The 18,064-nt window shown below is 37.1% G+C and overlaps 2 protein-coding genes across 4 annotated transcripts; both read right to left on the bottom strand.

Annotated features, from left to right (window-relative positions):
* Window positions 1–101: 101 nt before the first annotated feature.
* On the bottom strand, window positions 102–18,000 carry tyrobp (transmembrane immune signaling adaptor TYROBP). Its single transcript, XM_026183872.1, has 7 exons — window positions 17,945–18,000; window positions 2,421–2,654; window positions 1,069–1,373; window positions 936–956; window positions 699–842; window positions 531–598; window positions 102–409 (listed from the first exon to the last, which is right to left on the bottom strand). The coding sequence occupies exons 3-7, from the start codon at window positions 1,103–1,105 to the stop codon at window positions 353–355; spliced, it is 327 nt and encodes a 108-aa protein (XP_026039657.1). The 5' UTR covers window positions 1,106–1,373; window positions 2,421–2,654; window positions 17,945–18,000; the 3' UTR covers window positions 102–352.
* Window positions 3,762–18,006, bottom strand: hcst (hematopoietic cell signal transducer). 3 transcript variants are annotated; one of them, XM_026183879.1, is made up of 6 exons: window positions 17,945–18,006; window positions 5,962–6,100; window positions 5,395–5,474; window positions 5,191–5,211; window positions 4,852–4,986; window positions 3,762–4,626 (listed from the first exon to the last, which is right to left on the bottom strand). In XM_026183879.1, exons 3-6 carry the CDS (start codon window positions 5,447–5,449, stop codon window positions 4,583–4,585), a joined length of 255 nt encoding a protein of 84 aa, XP_026039664.1. In that variant the 5' UTR covers window positions 5,450–5,474; window positions 5,962–6,100; window positions 17,945–18,006; the 3' UTR covers window positions 3,762–4,582. The 3 variants fall into 3 exon arrangements, with proteins under 3 accessions (XP_026039664.1, XP_026039663.1, XP_026039665.1); XM_026183878.1 differs by having other exon boundaries at window positions 5,962–6,393; window positions 17,945–18,004; XM_026183880.1 differs by lacking the exon at window positions 5,962–6,100.
* Between the last annotated feature and the right edge of the window lie 58 nt (window positions 18,007–18,064).

Below are 18,064 nucleotides of genomic sequence, written 5' to 3'. Positions count from 1 at the left end.
AGTGTGATGAAAATAAAGCCAACATCAATTAAATCATAAATGAAGCAATGCAATTACTTTTGAAGACTTGACAGGATCTGTCTGAGCCAAAAATCTGGTTTTAAAATGTAGTTTCATTTATTATTAGTTAGATACAAATACATATCATAAAACAGCCTAAAACAGGAACGTGAAGCAGCAACGATTACATTTAGTGCCAGGCAGTACTCACTGAATACAACATCAATCAATTAATGCAGAATAAACAAATTATTTGCGAGTAAATGTGACAAATCTTAGTTTATATTTTACATTGTGGAGCTAATTACAAACAGGACACTGTCAGCACTTTGATACTTTTTATGTTATTCAGTCATTTCCTATAGTGCCGAAGTTCACTGTAAACATCTGACTGGACTCCATGTAACTCCTACAGAAAAGTCAAATCAATGCATCATTGTAATACGTATAATATACATTATATGTATTGTTTTGTTTCAAGTGTGTTTTTAGTTAGTCATTTTTTATTTTTAAAAGAGTCTATACATCACCTGGTATGGAGATTCTGTGACCTCTGTTGCCATTTTCTTTGAAATTGATGATGGTACACTTCTTTTGCCTGATAGGAGATTTAGAAGTGTCAGGTTAATGCCCATTTGGCATAACACCACTAGGCAAACATACACATGTAAAGAAAGGCACACGAATACAGTGCTCACCACTGTGTGATTCCCATTCCCTCTTTCTCCTCTGATGAGTTGCAAAGCAAAATACAGAAATAGTGATGAAGATGGTCAAGATGATGTCAGAGGCAATAATGCCTATTACAGATTCCATGTTTATCAGGTAACAGGAACCACATTCTGTTAAAACAAAAAAACCCCCAACAACATATGATTGAAATACAAAAGCCAAACACACACATCATACACGAGCAAAGAGTTGAAGCTAGATACCTTGCTGTCCTTCTGATGAGCCTGCGAGAAAAAGAATAAACGAACCTCAGGTTATAAAAAGAATCGAGGGTAGTCCTGTGTTCCTTTGCTACCATTGCTATAGATGTTCAAAACCAAAGTATACGCTACTCACCAAACAACGAACCCACAATACAGAGAGCATCAGACATCTTCTAAAGTTTTTGGTTTCTGGTCTAAGAGGAAATGAGACAAGGAGGGTGAGAGCCTCCGGTCCTTCTGTTCTCTTTCGCTAGGCTCTCGCACCTAGATATCGAAAGGTAGAAGGGTTCTCTGGTAAAGGGCTGTCCACAGGGAGCGTTGTCAGGGTGTCAGGATTCGTGAGCATATGACTCTGATAGCAGGAGGAGAAGTGAGTCCACTCAGAGAAGAGGAAGCTGGTGGTTCTGTTTTTGCCACATTTCTGTGAGGAATGCTGCTCTATAAAAAGAAAATATTTGACTTTAATCCTTTAATTTATTTTAATTTTAATTTTTAGCGATGTTTTCATAAAAATAAAATCTAGGCTAGGCAAAGATAAGGAGCTGTGTGAGGTCAGTTTCATTACACCTTCAGTTTCTGCAGAAATACGTGTGATGGTATCTCTGTATAGAGCGTTTCCGCATGACCTGTGGTTTAGTGCGAGCGGTTGGCCACAGTAAGAGCTACCTAGTCTCTGAGCCGCTTTAAAACCACCGGTTTATCTATAAGTCGGGTGTACTGTCTGTAAAAATGAAAGCTTCACTGTTATTGTCAAGCAGATTCCCACATTTAACCAAATATACACATTACTGTTCCCGTAGTAATTAAGAGGGTTAGTAGCAACTGGGTGCTGCGTTTCAGGACACCCAGTGATATATTGAGCACAAATTCAGAATCAGTGAGTGTATGAACATTAAAACAAGACTTGTGTTTTTCATGTTTTCAGTATCACTATTTTGCAAGACAAATTCAAGCATTTTGACTGTTTCTGATAATTATCAGTGAAACATCCTTGAAGTTTTGTATTTACTTTCACTTTACAGATTTAAGAACATAGTGTGAGTGTCTAACATGAAGGCATTGAAACAGAGGGAGAACTAAGTTAGGTGTTGAGTGGGGAGAGCAATTACTGGGGAAAAGGTGAACACTGAATTTGCGGTCTTATTTGCAGGAGGAGAGCATGGAGCTCTGAGGAGGGTAGCCAAAACTTGAGCTGCACACGAGTTACGCGGTGTCATGTCAGAAACTGAAGGCACAAGGAAATCAAGGCAAGTAAAGAGCATAGACATAAAGATACGAAGCAATGAGGCCTGGTTACCACCATGAGGTAGCTGACAAACTGGCGGAGAGTGGATGACTGCGCTTAGCTATTGCCTCGCTGATTGCTGTCAATGGATGGGAGGTGAGCAAAACATGGAGGTGTTGACTTAATATGATCCAATATAGCATGGAGCTAGCTTGCGTGATTTGAGAGGAATGCCTCTGGCAGCAAGCCCTGGTGCATACTTGGGGTTTGGTCTTCTCAGCCGATCCCCGTAGCAGCGCTGTCCATCAGCGGTCCTTAGTAATGCTTCCAGAGTCCAGGTCCAAACATGTCGACAACTTTCGGTTTGACCATTGGATAGCCGGTGGTATCCGGTGCTAAGGCTTACTTTGGCTCCCAGGGAGGTGCAGAAGGTCTTCCAGACCTCTGAAGTGAACTGAGGACCTCTGTCAGAGACCTTATGGAGTCTGTGGAGTCTGAAAACATGAGCCACAAAGAACTTGGTGTTTTCGGAGGCAGAGGAGAGTTTGTCCAGAGAGACAAAATGGCCTGACTTGGAGAACCTGTCAACTGCAGGGAGAATTACGGACTGGAGGAAACGGGCTCGCTGGTAGCAAAGTCTAAAGTTATATGTGACCAAGGTCTATGGGGGTGGTTAGTGGTTGAAGTAAACCTGATGGTCATTGATGGTCATTGAGTGCTGCTTTTGTTTTGTGCACTGGTGGAACAGGCAACTTTATAGCCTTTAACATCACTTTGTAGAGTTCCCCACCAAAAGTAATGTCTGATAAATGGGGGTGACAGGTGACATGTGAGCCCAATGAAGTGGAGACATAGCGATGATCAGGTGGCTCAGAGCATAAACCTGAACTGATGTCTTATTAGGTGACACTCTTGACCTTTATTCAATTACTTAGAAATTAATTACTTGGAAGACTGTTTTTAAAATATAAAACAAAATAAATAAAATATAAAATATAAAAATAATTTCAAATACACTTTTTTACACAAACACAGATTAACAGGGAAATGTTGCGTTGTGTAACATTTTCTGTTAATTAACAAAGAAACAGGCAGCAAGGCATATTTGCTACATATCACCGGAAGTTTAGCTTTAAAAGTTGACATCATCCACAAAACTGTGAAAGTAAATGACTCACAAGGTAATAAGAGACGGTTGAAAGGAGACACTGTACATCAATCAAGCACACTGTGTACTTGAGATCAGACACATAAGTAAAGAGATATGAAATCACTTTGGTTAGCATTTTTCATTCTGTGTTTGCCTGAAAGGACAAAGTGGAGCCATGTTAACCACACAGCGGAACCACGCTCCAAATCTAATCATGTCCTACATGTCTGAAATCTAATCAGGTCTTAAATGTCAGCTACAGAATGACCAAGTAGATGAAAGCGAGAAACAAACAGAAAGTAATGAGCAACCGAACAATCTGTGAAGCTATACAATGTAGAAGAACAAGACTAAGTTAACTGGCTAAAAACCATATAAATGTGTTCTGTGAACATGTCAGAAGATGAAATATTCCTCCATCTTTAAAAAAGAAAAACTTACCAGACACAAGAATGTTTTAGCTTTCTTTTATTAATGTGCTAAAGTGGACATTTTTTTAGCATTACTTTTTATACATTTTACAGTTTGTAAATATAATATGAACATTTGCACAACATCTCCATGTCCCGTTAAACTATTTCGATAGTTTGCATTAAATTAACATTAAATAACACTGCTGAAAAATATTAAAGGAAGATTTAAACCACACATCTGATGTCCGTGAATAAAATACTCAAGTTGGAATCCTTGTATATTATTTTTTGTAATCAAAATGCTGTAACAATGCTTTGAGGGCTGTTTATACAAAATCAGAGCAAAAATTAAAGTTAAGATTGCTCAAATGTTTCCTTGATCGTTTCTAACAGTGTATTTGAATGTTAACCATATGCAATTATTATTATCACACACAATTAATATTATTAAAATGCAGTACTATTGTAGGGTCCTTATTTTACAATAAACAGTACCTTGAGGCAACTGTTGCTGTGAAATGGTACTATAAAGATAAAACTGGACTGCCTTTTTCAAAGTCTCTACTAAATAAACTGAAACACATCTTATCTAACTTTGTAACATATTTAAAATCACAGTCCACATTGTATGAGTATGAAATCCCATTTATGAGACTCTTTTATTTATTTTTTGTAGTATGAATTAACAGGTTGAAGTCTAAGAAGTAAGATATAAAATGTGTAAAACAATGTGTTCAACTTAAAATGTAATAGTTAAAGATTTTTTTGTATAATTAATTTTCAGAGGAGATTTCTTTAAAAAAGGTAAACAGTTTTCTACAAGAAAGTTGAAAGTGTTTTCATGCACTGCACCATCCTTTTAGCTCTTGCAGTTGGCCCGGACATTCATATACACTTTGTGAGCTGTGAAGAAATCAGACAAGAGACAGCACAATGGAGAAAAGCTATTAGTTGAAAGTATACACTTGATGCTAAAATCACACATAACAGAAGAAGTCAGTTTGATGAATATAGTGAAAATATAGTTGAGAAACAGTCTTATAGGTGAATATGAAAGAAAAAAAGAAATCCAATGTGATAAAATAAAAGGGCTCCCAGGGACCGGCGAGCCCTTCACCGTCATCTTACCATTATCTATCTTTTGACGCCGAAAACTGGCACATCGGTATGTTACAACGACAATAATAAGGGTCAGCACCACATCTGCACAGATGATGCCTGCTATTGTTCCTGGCTCAATCCTGTAGCAAGACACTGTGCTGTCTGGTAAATACAAAAAGTGAGAAACAGACAGTTAGACAGAAATGGAGTGGGAAGAAAGAAAAAAACCCAAGAGAAAAACTGAGTCATCACGACTGGTTGCCTAGTTCTACATTTACTTTTATTTGTATTTTTTTTCTCAACATTAACATTCATTTTTTTTAAATGCATTTAGGAAGTTGACACATCATCTTTTTTGATACTTACCAGCAAGTGCTGGAGCAAGGCCTTAGAGAAAGAAAGGGAACAAAGAGGGATATGTTAGTTGAAACTTACTTTAAGTTCCTCTAACAAGTCAGTTAAGTTTCCGTTGTGCACAGCAGCTTGTGGTTTTACTTTCCTGTGTGAGACCACCTTCATTTTGAGTGTGTGTACAAAAAGAAAAGAGAAATACTATTAAATCATCCTTACTGAAAAAAAGACCAAATAGGACAACGGTGAGGAATTTGTTATTTGCCATCGCCATGAAGGTCAGCTCAGTTATGTTCTATCTGAAAGACAAGAAGAGACCAAACATTGTCCTATATTACATGTTCCAAAGATGTGGAGAATAAAGTTCATGTTACAGTATCCATTCTTCGAATTTTGATACATTTTAATTTTTGTATTAAGGACAGAACATCTGAAATGTCTCAGAACTGTAGGCTTGACCTCTTTTGTATACTCTACATCACAACGAGACATGATGGACTGTGTGGGTAGTTACAAAGCGATAGAGATAAAATTAGTAAATGAAAAATTCAGAAAATGTTAACATATGTCTAAATCATTACAATTATTAAAAAAAAACCCCAAAAAAACCTAAAAGATTTAGTTCAAGCAACTGCATTTCATATGCAAACATTTCCTGTTCACAACTTTATAAATCCAACCTTTCCTCGAATAATCTAACCGAATAAAAACATTCTGACAGATTAAATCTTTAAAATTAAAAATGATGATGAAGAGAAAGTAAATGGGAGTCCAAAAAAACCGTACCTTTGCTGGTTTGCTGATCTGCTTTCTGCTATCCAAAACATGGTGTGACTTGCTATTCGTTTTCTCCTCTGACATCTCTGACGTCAAACTTTCTAACTTCCTTTGGTGGGCTGAAGCACCGTCTGCAAGCTTGTCTCCACTACAGATTATTTAATAACAGCTGAGCTCTGACAGAGTGAATCTGTATTTAATGGAGTACAACATTGTTTCCAAAAAACCCACAATATATCCAATGTTGAAAGGAAGAATGTGGGAATCAGTTTTATTTATTTACTACAGTCCATTGCTGCTGTTAGCTGTTGTAGCTGCTGAATGTGGTTTTGGGTTTCTGTTTTTTTCAAATGTTGTTGCTGTCAGCGTTCACACTGACAGAAACTGTGGGTTGTTAAATGTCACCACTGCTGATGCTTACAACATAACTCTTGGCTACTCCTAAAATCCAGAAAAGAAAAAAGAAAAGAAAAGTTATATTTTATTTAATATGTATATAATCGTAAAATGATATTTCAGGATTCATTTGAATAACTAAACTGTAATAAATACATTTCACTGAAACCCTTCTTCCAGCAATTCAGATTTTGACTTTTGTAAAATTCTTTGTTTACACATTTTATCCAGTGGTTGCAAAATAAATCTTGTATTTTGTTCAGTGCGGTTTGACTTCGGTTTCGGTTCAGGTCAGCAATATTGCACTGCCACCTGCTATATTCTAGCTGTACAACAGCAGAGGGAGCTGCAGGCCTTCTCATAGAATAACCAAGCTCATCTGTTAGACCAAAGATCAATAAATAAGCAGAAAACATAAAGGAGAAATAGCAGGACTAAACACTTAAATTGAAGTAAAACAGTTAAAAGACCACAGAAAAATAAAGGTGCACATTGATGCACACATGGCTAGGACTGCTTTCTTGCTGTCTCTTCTGTAAACAAGCTTTGTAGCCACAAAAGCAGTGAATGTATAACCTGTGGGTGAGGTTAGTTACCTTATAGAGGATTGTGAAAAGCACAGAGTACTGCTTTTACCACATCTATAATGTTAGAAGGTGAAAAAAACACTTCCCTGTTTTATTTAATTTAGCATTACATTTCTTCATTGATATTTATTATTGGTCTGAAATTGGTACTTCCACTTTTTCCTTCTATTCTAATTAACATCCATCCATTCTCTTCTGCTTATCCAATTCATGGTTGATTTGAATGGGCAATTATCCAAATGATCCCAATGGGCAATTTGGAATCACCAATTAATCTAATCCAAGTAATTTCTAGATTTTGGACTGAGGAAACCAGAGTAACCAGAGTATGGGGGGAACATGCCAGCAGACTCAGAACCTTCTTGATGTGAAGCAACATATAATATAATAAAACAACATAGTTCAACATTTGAGTCTTAAAATACTTTGGGTTTGTTGGTTACTATTTTAGTAAAGCAATCCACTAGCCACTTCATTAGGTACACTTTACTAGTATCAGGTTGGACCTCCTTTTGCCTTCAGAAGTGCTCTAATTATTCATGACACTGATTCAACAAGCTAGAAACATTCCTGAGAGATTTTGGTCCATATTGACATGATAACATCACACGGTTGCTGCAGATTTTGTTAGCTGCAAATCCATAATGACCATTTGAGAAAAGTGAACTCATTCTCATGATCAATAAACTAGTTTGAGATCATTTATGCTTTGTGACATAGTGTATTTTCCTGCTCCAAGCAGCCATCAGAAGATGGGTACAGCAGTCATTAAGGTAAGCAAAAATACTCAGGTTATGCTGTGGTGTTTAAACAGTGTCTATGTGTGTGCCAAGAAAACAACCTCAGCATCATTACACCAACACCACCCACCAGAACGACTGATACAAAGCAGGATGGTGGTGACCCCGCCATCAAAATGTTGCAGCAGAAATCGCAGGCAATGTTTTTACAGTTTTCTGTTGTCCATGTTCGGTGAGCCTGTGTAACCTGTAGCCTCAGTTTCCTGTTCTTAGCTGTGTGAGTGGCACCCTGTGTGGTCTTCTGCTGTTGCAGCCCATCTGCTTTAAGATTCGACATGTGTGTTCAGAGATGCTCTTCTGTAGCTCAGTTGAAAACTGTTGTGATTTGATTTACTTTCGCCACTGACCTCTGGCATGAACAACACATGTTCACTACCACTCACTGGACATGTTCTTTTTTTGGACCATTCTCTGTAAACCCTAGAGATGGTTGTGTGGGAAAATCCCAGTGCATCAGCAGTTTCTGAAATACTCAGATCAGTCAGTATGGCACCAGCGACTGTGCCATACACTCTAAAAAGTAATTAATGGGATCTTTAGTCATTACTTACATATATATGTTGTTGTGAAATGAAAAATCAAGTTCATAAATACTGTTAGACTTCCTAATTAAAATTTTTATTTTATTGAGTTCGGGTGACACATAAATTATGCCTCTTTACTCAATATATAATAGTGATTTGTCTGAATTTAAAATCTTCTTTTAATCAAAAAACAATATAATTTTAAGTTCTGTCGATGTAAAATACAACTTGATGACGTGTAAACAGCTCACAGTTCCCTTCTTCTACACAAGCGGACATATTCAACAGCACGTGTTCAAGGTTTATCAAGAGCTGTGTTGGTCGCGAACGGTGAGTAATTTTATGCGAAATTACACATATCTGCAGTCGCTCTGGATTTTGTTAGTTTACTTTAAAACAACGACGTAACATACATAACATACATCTTAGCTTGCCCCCGTTTGTGTGTTTTAATATACACACAGCAGCTAATTCCGCGATAGCATAAATTGTTGGACTCTTTTTGGAAAATTTAACACTGACGTTACTCTAATGCAGACCACTGTAATTGTCTTATAATTTTTAAAAGATAGCGGACGTTGTTAGCCCCGGCGCAAACTACTATGCTAACGTAGCTAGCCAAGCTAAGTTGTGTTCACTGTGATTTTATTTTTGAAATGTGAAATTTATTTTTTGAAGGGAAGCATTTTATGTTAGTAATTGTTAAGAAACGCTTCTAAATTTTCGTAACGTTACGGGGTGAAGTTCAACCCCATTGGCTTCTGCGCAGGAAGTGTGGTCGCCATTAGTCCGGTGTGTCTGTTGACCGCTAAGAGCGGTTCTTCACCGGCTGCTCGGCCTATTTTCACAGGTAAAAGACCAGACTTAAGTGCACTGTGCCGCATATGGTAGGCTAGTTAGCTGTCCCTAATTTTTGGGTACTTTCCGTGTTTTGTAGAGACGTAGAGGCGACGTGCATTGGCACTGGCTGTAACATTGATATGCCTCAATAAAGGTTGAAAGTAAGAAAAAAATCAATAGCGTGCCGCCATCTTGGTTGGGTCCCCATTCGCCACCAGTACATTTTTTCTACTGAGGAATGTATTCACCCATGGTAAATAAGGAAAATATTTTTCCAAACAGATAAGGCAAGAAAGGTCAATAATCCCACATATGGTTTCAGTAGTATGCCAGTTTTTGCAACACTAGGGTGCACAAAAATGACCATAGCTGCTGACTCAGCATTGATTCCAATTTGGTTTTGGAGAATGAAATGAAAACAGATCAAGTGGGATTATTGACATTGTAGCTTGTGTATAAAAAAGTTTGGGTTTTTTTTCGTATTTACTGTCAGAAATGATTCTGTCCTGTCATGCCACACCTTATGTTTGCTTTTGTTGATAAAAAAAAAAAAAACATATATATATATACATATATATATATATATATATACATATACATACATACACATATATATATATACACACACATACACATATATATATATATATATATATATATATATATATATATATATATATATATATCCATCTTCATCCGCTTTATCCGGGGCCGGGTCGCGGGGGCAGCAGCCTAAGCAAAGAGGCCCAGACCTCTCTCTCCCCAGCCACCTCCTCCAGCTTATCCGGGGGGATACCAAGGCGTTCCCAGGCCAGCCGAGAGATATAATCTCTCCAGCGTGTCCTGGGTCTGCCCCGGGGCCTCCTCCCGGTGGGACATGCCTGGAACACCTCACCCAGGAGGCGCCCAGGGGGCATCCTTGTCAGATGCCCGAACCACCTCAGCTGGCTCCCTTCGATGTGGAGCAGCAGCTGCTCTACTCTGAGCCCCTCCCGGATGGCCGAACTTCTCACCCTATCTCTAAGGGAGAGGCCAGCCACCCTTCGGAGGAAGCTCATTTCTGCCGCTTGTATCCGCGATCTCGTTCTTTCGGTCACTACCCACAGCTCGTGGCCATAGGTGAGGGTAGGGACGTAGATCGACCGGTAAATTGAGAGCTTCGCTTTTACACTAATACACATATATATATATATATATATATATATATATATATATATATATATATATATATATATATATATATATATATATATGTATATACATATATATATATATATATATATGTATATACATATATATATATATATATATATATATATATGTATATATACATATATATACATATACATATATATATATATATATATATATATATATATATATATATATATATATATATATATATATATATATATATATATATATATTTTTTTTTTTTTTTTGAGTTAACACATTCCTCAGTAGAAATACATGCACTGGGGGCGAGTGGAGACCCCTCCAAGATCGCGGTCGGTGGGGATACATGCTCCAACAGACTGGCCCAGTCCATGTCACCTCTATGTATATTTGATCTATGGAAAGCCACGTTGGGCTTTCCAGCACCCAGTGTATTCAGGTCTATGTAGTTTTGAATGTTTGGTTCTAGCTCACACAGCTTTGACAGGTGAAACTTATTCACTGTATTGAAGACTCACAGGTGAAGTTGAAAATACCATCTTTTGTATTTTTGTGCAGGCACAACTTTCTGGTGTTATACACTGTCCTGGCATTGCAGATCTAGGGGTTCCAGTTAAGACGTGGTCAGCCTTCTAAAGAAAGTGGGAATATCACCGAAATATTCAGTTACTTTGCTGTGTTTCTTGCCAGGACAAAGGCTCAAACCATCATCTTCTCCTGGTATCGAATACCAAGGGACCTTCTGAAGTAAGCTTTAACAAGTAAGCTTGAATTGAGTAATTCAGAATCATGAAGTATGGATTGGCCTTGCAAAATCTGTAAATTTGCAACCTCCACTAAGGAAGAGCTGATGAAAGATTATAGGTTACGCCATATCCCCAGTGTACAGCCTCTGCCATGTCCTTACCTAGATTGTTTTTGTTCATTTAAGTCATGGGGTAGCCTAAAATCACACATATCAAGGAAACACTCAACTCACTCAACAATGAGAACCTCTGAAATACTCAGTTTCTGTTGCCAGTTCTGTAATGTGGGCACATTTTTCACTGAAAAAGAGTATTTTGAACACCTATTTTTTTCTATCATTCAGGACAACACAGTTGAAAAGCGCAGAGAAATTGCTGTTCGCTGCCTCATAGTCTATCTTGGAGAGAAGGAGGAGGATCTTTTCAAACAATACAGCGTAAGTACTTGAGTTGGTTTTTAATTTTTTGTTTAGTTTTGAATGCATGTCCCTGTTGGGTCTTTGTGTTTTGTTCATTGGATTTTCTGTTCAGGGTTGAGTATTTAAGTCATTCAGTGCCATAGACGTCTTTAGACGTCAAAATGAATCCGAACGCTCAGTGCCATAGACGCCTCTTGAGCTTTTTATTGAATTGAGAAGGTGGTGGAGTTGATTACATGGATAAAATCCCACCAGCGTGACAGTCGGCTCTACTGAGAACGAGTATTGTGGCGCGATTTTTGATCCAGCTCGTCATTTCGAGCTTGAGGTGTCTGCAGCCTGACGTCATGGTTTTTCTAGCGATTCCAGTGAACATGAACCGGATTTATCTGACCAGTATCTCCTGTTAGAAACTTCTGAAGGCAGCAGGGACCAGAATAATGAACGATTTGCTGCATAAAACGCACAGAAATTGTTGATAGACGAACCGATGGCCGGGTGGGGGGTGAACAGACTAAGTCGCGCACTCACTTGTGCACATGCGGGAGTAACACACACACACAGACTCTCTGAATCATAAATCAGTCGCTTTTTTCTTATATATTTTTCAAATGTTGAAATTGTCTATAAACAACTATTTTTATACAAAAAATAATCTGCCAAAAGTACATTTTTACAGGTGATTTTTTTACTTCATAGTAGTAAAACTTAGTTGAGATGTTGCATGAATCATTGAAACACGAAATATTTACATCAAAGTCACTGATCTGCTAGAAAAACCTATTTACACAAAGCGCTTTTGATCCAGAAACAGGTGTTTTGTCATGAAAGTTTCTCTTTTCTACTGCAGATTTCTAAATAACAGAGGTAGAAACATTTTTTTTTGCTGCTGAAAGAAGAGAGACTCATTTTTGTCATGGTGGTTTCAGAATTCACATAGTCATAGAACAAAATATTCTGTGAGCCTTCAAAATCAGTGAAAAAGCTAAATATCTCTGGAACTGAGGGGGGTATGAAATCTGAGAGTGGCTGGCACTGAATGAGTTAAGGGACATTCCAACCCTAAGTGAAGATATGTCTATTGCCATGTATAAGTGAGAAAAAAAGCATTTCAGAATTACAATCCGAAGATGTTTATTGCCATTGTCATTGAACATAATTTGCTGAATAGAAACCTGTTTCCCTGATAAGGTGCAACATAAACACACAGGATAAAAAATTTTGTAGCCAGCGCAGTCATTTTCCTGATCTGGCAGCAGCTTTAGCAGAGCATAAACAATGGATGTGAATGGCAGGTACTAGCATTTTGTGTGCAAAAGTGATTAAAATCACTCAATAATGATACCAAGTATTCCTGGGGAGCTCAACAATCATGCTGACTGCAAATGAAAAGTATGAATTGACATGAAGGATTTTCAGGAGCCGATTTAGACTTTGGACTACATTACGACAAAGCACTGCTGTAAGCCTCCACATGGTTATAACACAGCAGTTGAAGCCACTGCCGACCAGTGTCTATAAACCAACATGCTATTTGTGCAATATTTCTTCAACAAATCAAAGACCCATCCATTGTTACTGCAGCTTACCATGCTTGTATAGTAGTGGCTGTGTGTGTTTGTTTATGGAAGCTGGAGGCTTTTCCAACTGTTGCGTTATATCCATGCACCATGCAGTGGATGTTTACAGCGGTGTTTGTCGTAACTGCAATGTAGTCTCAAGTCTAAATCAGCTTCTGCAAATCTTCCGTGTTACTTTTGCACTTTTCATTTGCCGTGAACATGATTACTGAGCTCCCAAGAAATATTTGTTTTCATTACTGTTTTCATTTTTGTTAGTCATTTTTTTATTTATTTTTTCACTTTTGCACACAACATGCTAGCACCTGCTATTCACTTCCATTTGTTACACCCCGGCCTAGGCAACCGGAGTGCAACACGAAAAAAAGTAAAAATAAAGAAAAAAAAAAAACACACAAAAAAACCCCACTAAAGCTCACCACCAAAATCCCAAAACAAAAGTATCGACAAATCTATTTACAGCTATTTACAACAAACTATTTATTTACAACAAAACACCAAACTATTTACAACACGGGGGAGATCGCGACCATGACACACTGAAACACAGGGTTTAAATACATAGAGGGAGCAATCAGGAAAATGGACAACAGGAGGGAAACACAGCTGGGGCAAATTAGAACTGACGAGACAGGGAAACGTAAACTGAAAACACTAAGATAACACAGACTTTCAAAGTAAACAGGAAACACATAACAGTCACGCCAAAAACAACACACCGACAACACCGAAACGTAACACATTGTTTGTGCTCTGCTAAAGCAAATGGATTGCTTCCGGATCAGGAGAATTAGTGTGCTGTTTACAAAAGGCTTGTTTCTCACTTTCTAACTGTGGCAATATGGCAATAGATAAAATTTCACTTAGAAGTGGAATAACCCTTAAAAATGATTTATTAGATTTTCTTTTCAAAGTGGAAAAACAAAACTGTGAAAAACAAGACATTTTTTATTTTAAACGTTGGATTATGGTTTAATTTAGCTTTTAAAAATTACAGAATGACAAAGTAAAATCACTGAAAAACACAAAAGACAACCTGTTTTGGCTTATTTTCCTACCTGTAGTAGTTCATTCCCTTATGCACGTCATCCTGAAGTGCTTGAGCTATGTATTTTATACATCCTAACATTTAATTTCTCCTACAAGGATGAGGAGGAGCTCAACACAGACCTTGCAATGCAAATCATGAAGATTGCTATCATTGGTGATGGGCCTCCAACCATCATCGTTGAGGGATCCAAGATCCTGGAGAGGATTGATGTTGCCAGATCCTGTGCTTTGATGATGGGAGTAATCTACGCTCTGAACCTTACCTATCCCAAGCAGCTGAAATTTACCTTTGAGGTATTTCAAAAGCTATACCTTGAGCTTGATGGACAAAAAGCCAGCTCTAAAGTAATGAATCTTAAGTTTGGTATTTTCTAGAGCAGACTTGATAGACCATTCGTGAGTGAGTTTCACAAAAACCTTATTCCTGCATTTCTGGCACTACTTCATTGTGTTTTACTAAATTTTAAAGCGCTGTTCTTAAGTCTTCTGAGTTAATGTTTTGCCGTGTCTTAAATGCTGTTATTTGCACATTTTTAAGGAATGCGTTTAATTTCTCCCATGACCTGTGTTCTGAGGGTATTGGTGTGTTTTAAAGTTTGTGTAATGCCCTCTTTAGCTGGCCTTAATCTTGAGGGTGAAAAGTCAAATATGGAAGAGAATCAAGAATACTTTGTAAGAGTGCTGACAAAGTTGAATGAAAGAAGCTTTGCTCATTTTATGTTTAAATTAATGCATTTAATGTATAGCAGCCTGTCATCTTTTGTTTTGATTCACTGTCACATGTTAAAGTAAAAAAAAGAGGATTCAAGTAGTAGGTTTTATTACAATTTTAATACACAGTTCCTTAAGTTTCAGCGGGCAATTTGTGTTCTAGGAAACTGAAGCCCACAAATCTTGCACTTCGCACGCACGTTAAAGAATTGTGATGTTTGTTATTGTAATTAAATGGGTCTAACTCATTTGAATACATCTGTCTGAATTTCTATTCTTTCTGAGCACCAGGTACGAGTCCCTTAGCTGATGTCCAGGTATTTGGCATCACATCTGCCGCATTCAAACAAATACACACAACATCCATTTCTTTTTTCTGAAGGTCATGACACAAGCGCACACACAGCCCATGTTAAGGCTGACGTTCGTTTGGGAAAAAAAGTGATTGACAAGTTTGTAAGGTCTTAGAACCTTGACTTCTTTGTGGGCAGGCACCACCATGCATGAGCCTGCCTACGCGGTAGTCATGGTTATAAGACACAGCCAAATGATCAAGGTTGTATTTTGGAGCGAATTAGCCTGCTGGGAAACAGGTAAATGGCCTTATAGAATCTCCTGTGGGACCAAAAAATGACTACACTGTAACCAAAATATCATATTTGACCAACATAAATACTATTTATGCTGACAGTTAAGTTCATTTTAATTATAAATGTGTTTTATTTTGATCAAAAAGTTACTTCACCGTACATAAATATAATCTTGGATCAACTTGAATTCCTGTGTATTTGTTGACAATTATTAAGTTCATGTTACTCAGAATGTGGTTTTTTTTGTGGCCAAAAAGTAACTTCACTATACATAAAATTCACGTTGGATCAACTTAAATTTTTGTGTTCTAGTCGAAAATTATTAAGTTAATTTTACTTAAGAATGTTTTTAATTGTGGCCAAAAAAGCTACTTCAACATACTCAAAAATATTGCTTTGAATTAATGTTATTCTGCCAGAAGTTGGCTTAACTCAAAAATTCTAGTGGAAAACGTTAACATGTTTTTTTTATTTGAACCAATGTTTTATTTATTAGAGTGTAGTCAGTGTCATTTAAGTCACTTACCTTCCCCATTCTTATGCTCAGTATTAACTTCAGACAATCTTGACCATGTCCATGTCACTGAGTTGCTTTTGTGTGATTGGCTAATTTTGATATTTGTATTAATGAGCAGGTGATTTGGGTGTAACTAATATTGTGGCCACTGAGTGTATATCTATTATGCTTAGCATTAAAGATATTATTCAGCAAATTAACTACAGATTCTCATTATCCTTTAAATAGCCTCCTTAAGAAGAATACTGTTATTTGTAGACACTTATCTCTTCTGAATATGTGAAGATAAGGGGACATCAAAGAACTGCCATATCTTTGATGGTTACATAGTTACTGTGACTTAATCTAATAACATAAGTATGACTAAGAAAGTAAGTTAAAATCTTTAAAATCCCCATGACTTTAAATAGTTAAAAAAAATACTTTTAACATAATTTTGGAGCCCTGTAAATAGTTGCTACCAAAACATGAGAAGAAGTCCCCAGAGGTTGATTGTTTACCCTGAAAAGATTCTCTGAAGAATGATGCATAACTTTCTCTGAAAGAAGCTTATTAGTTTTCTTTCTTACTAGGAAAAGTGTAGCTGAGCGTGTGGCAGACCTGAGGTATTTCCAGTAGTTATGTGTACAGGTATACTGGCATTAGCAGAGCAAATGTGGGATGTAGAATATAGATCAAACCATCTGGAGAATTTACTGAGAGGTGGAGCCAGAACTCTCGGTTAGGCTTTGGGCTGGGCTGTGGATGACCACAGCCTGATATACTAAACACAGAAAACATCTTGTGTAGTTTCCCTTCTTTAATCTGCCCTTTCAAGTCTGAGTTGTTCCTTGAACTAAACAGAGCTTTCAGCAACAAAAAGTCATCAGGGTCCAGAGTCATCTAATAGAATGAAGACTAAACTTGGGACTGCTGCACAGACAGTTAAAGCTGGATGGGCTTATTGTTAAACTGTGTCCACTGTATGCATTAACTATGCCTACTGGATATAAACTAAACATCTGAAGATATATATCTATAGTATATAGATAAGTAAATATTTCCAACAAGGTATATATTTGTATTATAATCACTAGACGGTACAGTCCTTGTTCTTTGTATCTGACTTTCTTCCATTCATTGTTTTTGATCCTTTCTGCTTCTTTCTTCTTTTTCTAAATGGAAAAAACCTAAATCACAGAATTCTCACACATACAAGAGATGCAAAAGCTTGAAGTTTACCCATTACATTCATTTTCAGCTTGCCATTTACAGTTTTGGATCTGACTAGAGTAGGTCTGCATGATTCACAGATTAAAATAATCCTTATTTATGTTATCTTATTCCTTTACATATTTCATACTGCACTCCGAGGTTCAACCTTTGTCTTAAACTGGCTTTTTCACCTCTGTCTTCAAGGTCACCCTCTCTTTAAGCTGATTTTCTTCTGATTAGCTTCCCTTTGCATACAAAAGGTTTGAATAGCAAGTGAGCATGACTGCTGTATTTACAGACAATGATAATCATATTAAGGACGCCCACTCAGACTGAGAATAATACAGAAAACCACAGACTTCAGGACAGCCTGAAGACTGCACTTTTTGCTCAATTATTTGAGAATTGTTTAATATGAATTCCCACAATGGGAACATGTATGACAGGGCGAGCATTAGGGTCACTATAAGATTTTGTGATGAATGTACAGGTCACAAGCCCTAGTCCTGAATATATGGAAGTGTGTATTTAGTCCTCTTGGTAGGTTCATATCTGAGAGCATATTTACAGCAAGCACACAAATGGAATATCCAAACCTTTCAAAAATAACTAAACCCACAGCTAAATATCTGATGAGACACATTTTTCCTTTAACATTGTTTAGTAGCACTTTTTCACAATTACACATTCTTTAAATATATATTCTAAACTCTTTTTTCCACTTGTTTACATCTTTCTGCATTATTATGTTGTTCAGCCTCTCTCTGTGTTGTCTGACAATTGTTTATGGAGAAAGTAGGCAAAAAAAAAAAACCCTAAACATATATATTAGTCATTTGGCAAAAAACAAAAAACAACTCACCACCAAGTTGGATGTTTTGATGTTGTTTTTCTCTTTAGGTGACACAGAGATTCCCGTAAGACTTTATCTATACTGGTAACAAAGATAAGAGAAAGATAATATGTTTACATGGAGTTTACA

This window comes from Astatotilapia calliptera, chromosome 11 (genome assembly GCF_900246225.1).
Source record: "Astatotilapia calliptera chromosome 11, fAstCal1.2, whole genome shotgun sequence".
NCBI lineage: Eukaryota > Metazoa > Chordata > Actinopteri > Cichliformes > Cichlidae > Astatotilapia > Astatotilapia calliptera.
The sequence above is the reverse complement of the archived record's forward strand: the minus strand, read 5'-3'. Positions and strand labels throughout refer to the sequence as shown.

What these genes read in the sequence shown, in the direction of transcription:
- tyrobp (XM_026183872.1), bottom strand. Translation starts at nt 1,105, where the DNA reads ATGTCTGATGCTCTCTGTATTGTGGGTTCGTTGTTTG. An exon ending in TATTGTGGGTTCGTTGTTTG is followed by an intron (nt 957 to 1,068) that starts GTGAGTAGCGTA and finishes TTTTTCTCGCAG; the next exon opens with GCTCATCAGAAGGACAGCAA. An exon ending in GGAATGGGAATCACACAGTG is followed by an intron (nt 599 to 698) that starts GTGAGCACTGTA and finishes ATCTCCTATCAG; the next exon opens with GCAAAAGAAGTGTACCATCA.
- hcst (XM_026183879.1), bottom strand. Translation starts at nt 5,449, where the DNA reads ATGGCGATGGCAAATAACAAATTCCTCACCGTTGTCCTATTTGGTCTT. An exon ending in CCTTGCTCCAGCACTTGCTG is followed by an intron (nt 4,987 to 5,190) that starts GTAAGTATCAAA and finishes TGTATTTACCAG; the next exon opens with ACAGCACAGTGTCTTGCTAC. An exon ending in GCGTCAAAAGATAGATAATG is followed by an intron (nt 4,627 to 4,851) that starts GTAAGATGACGG and finishes ATTTCTTCACAG; the next exon opens with CTCACAAAGTGTATATGAAT.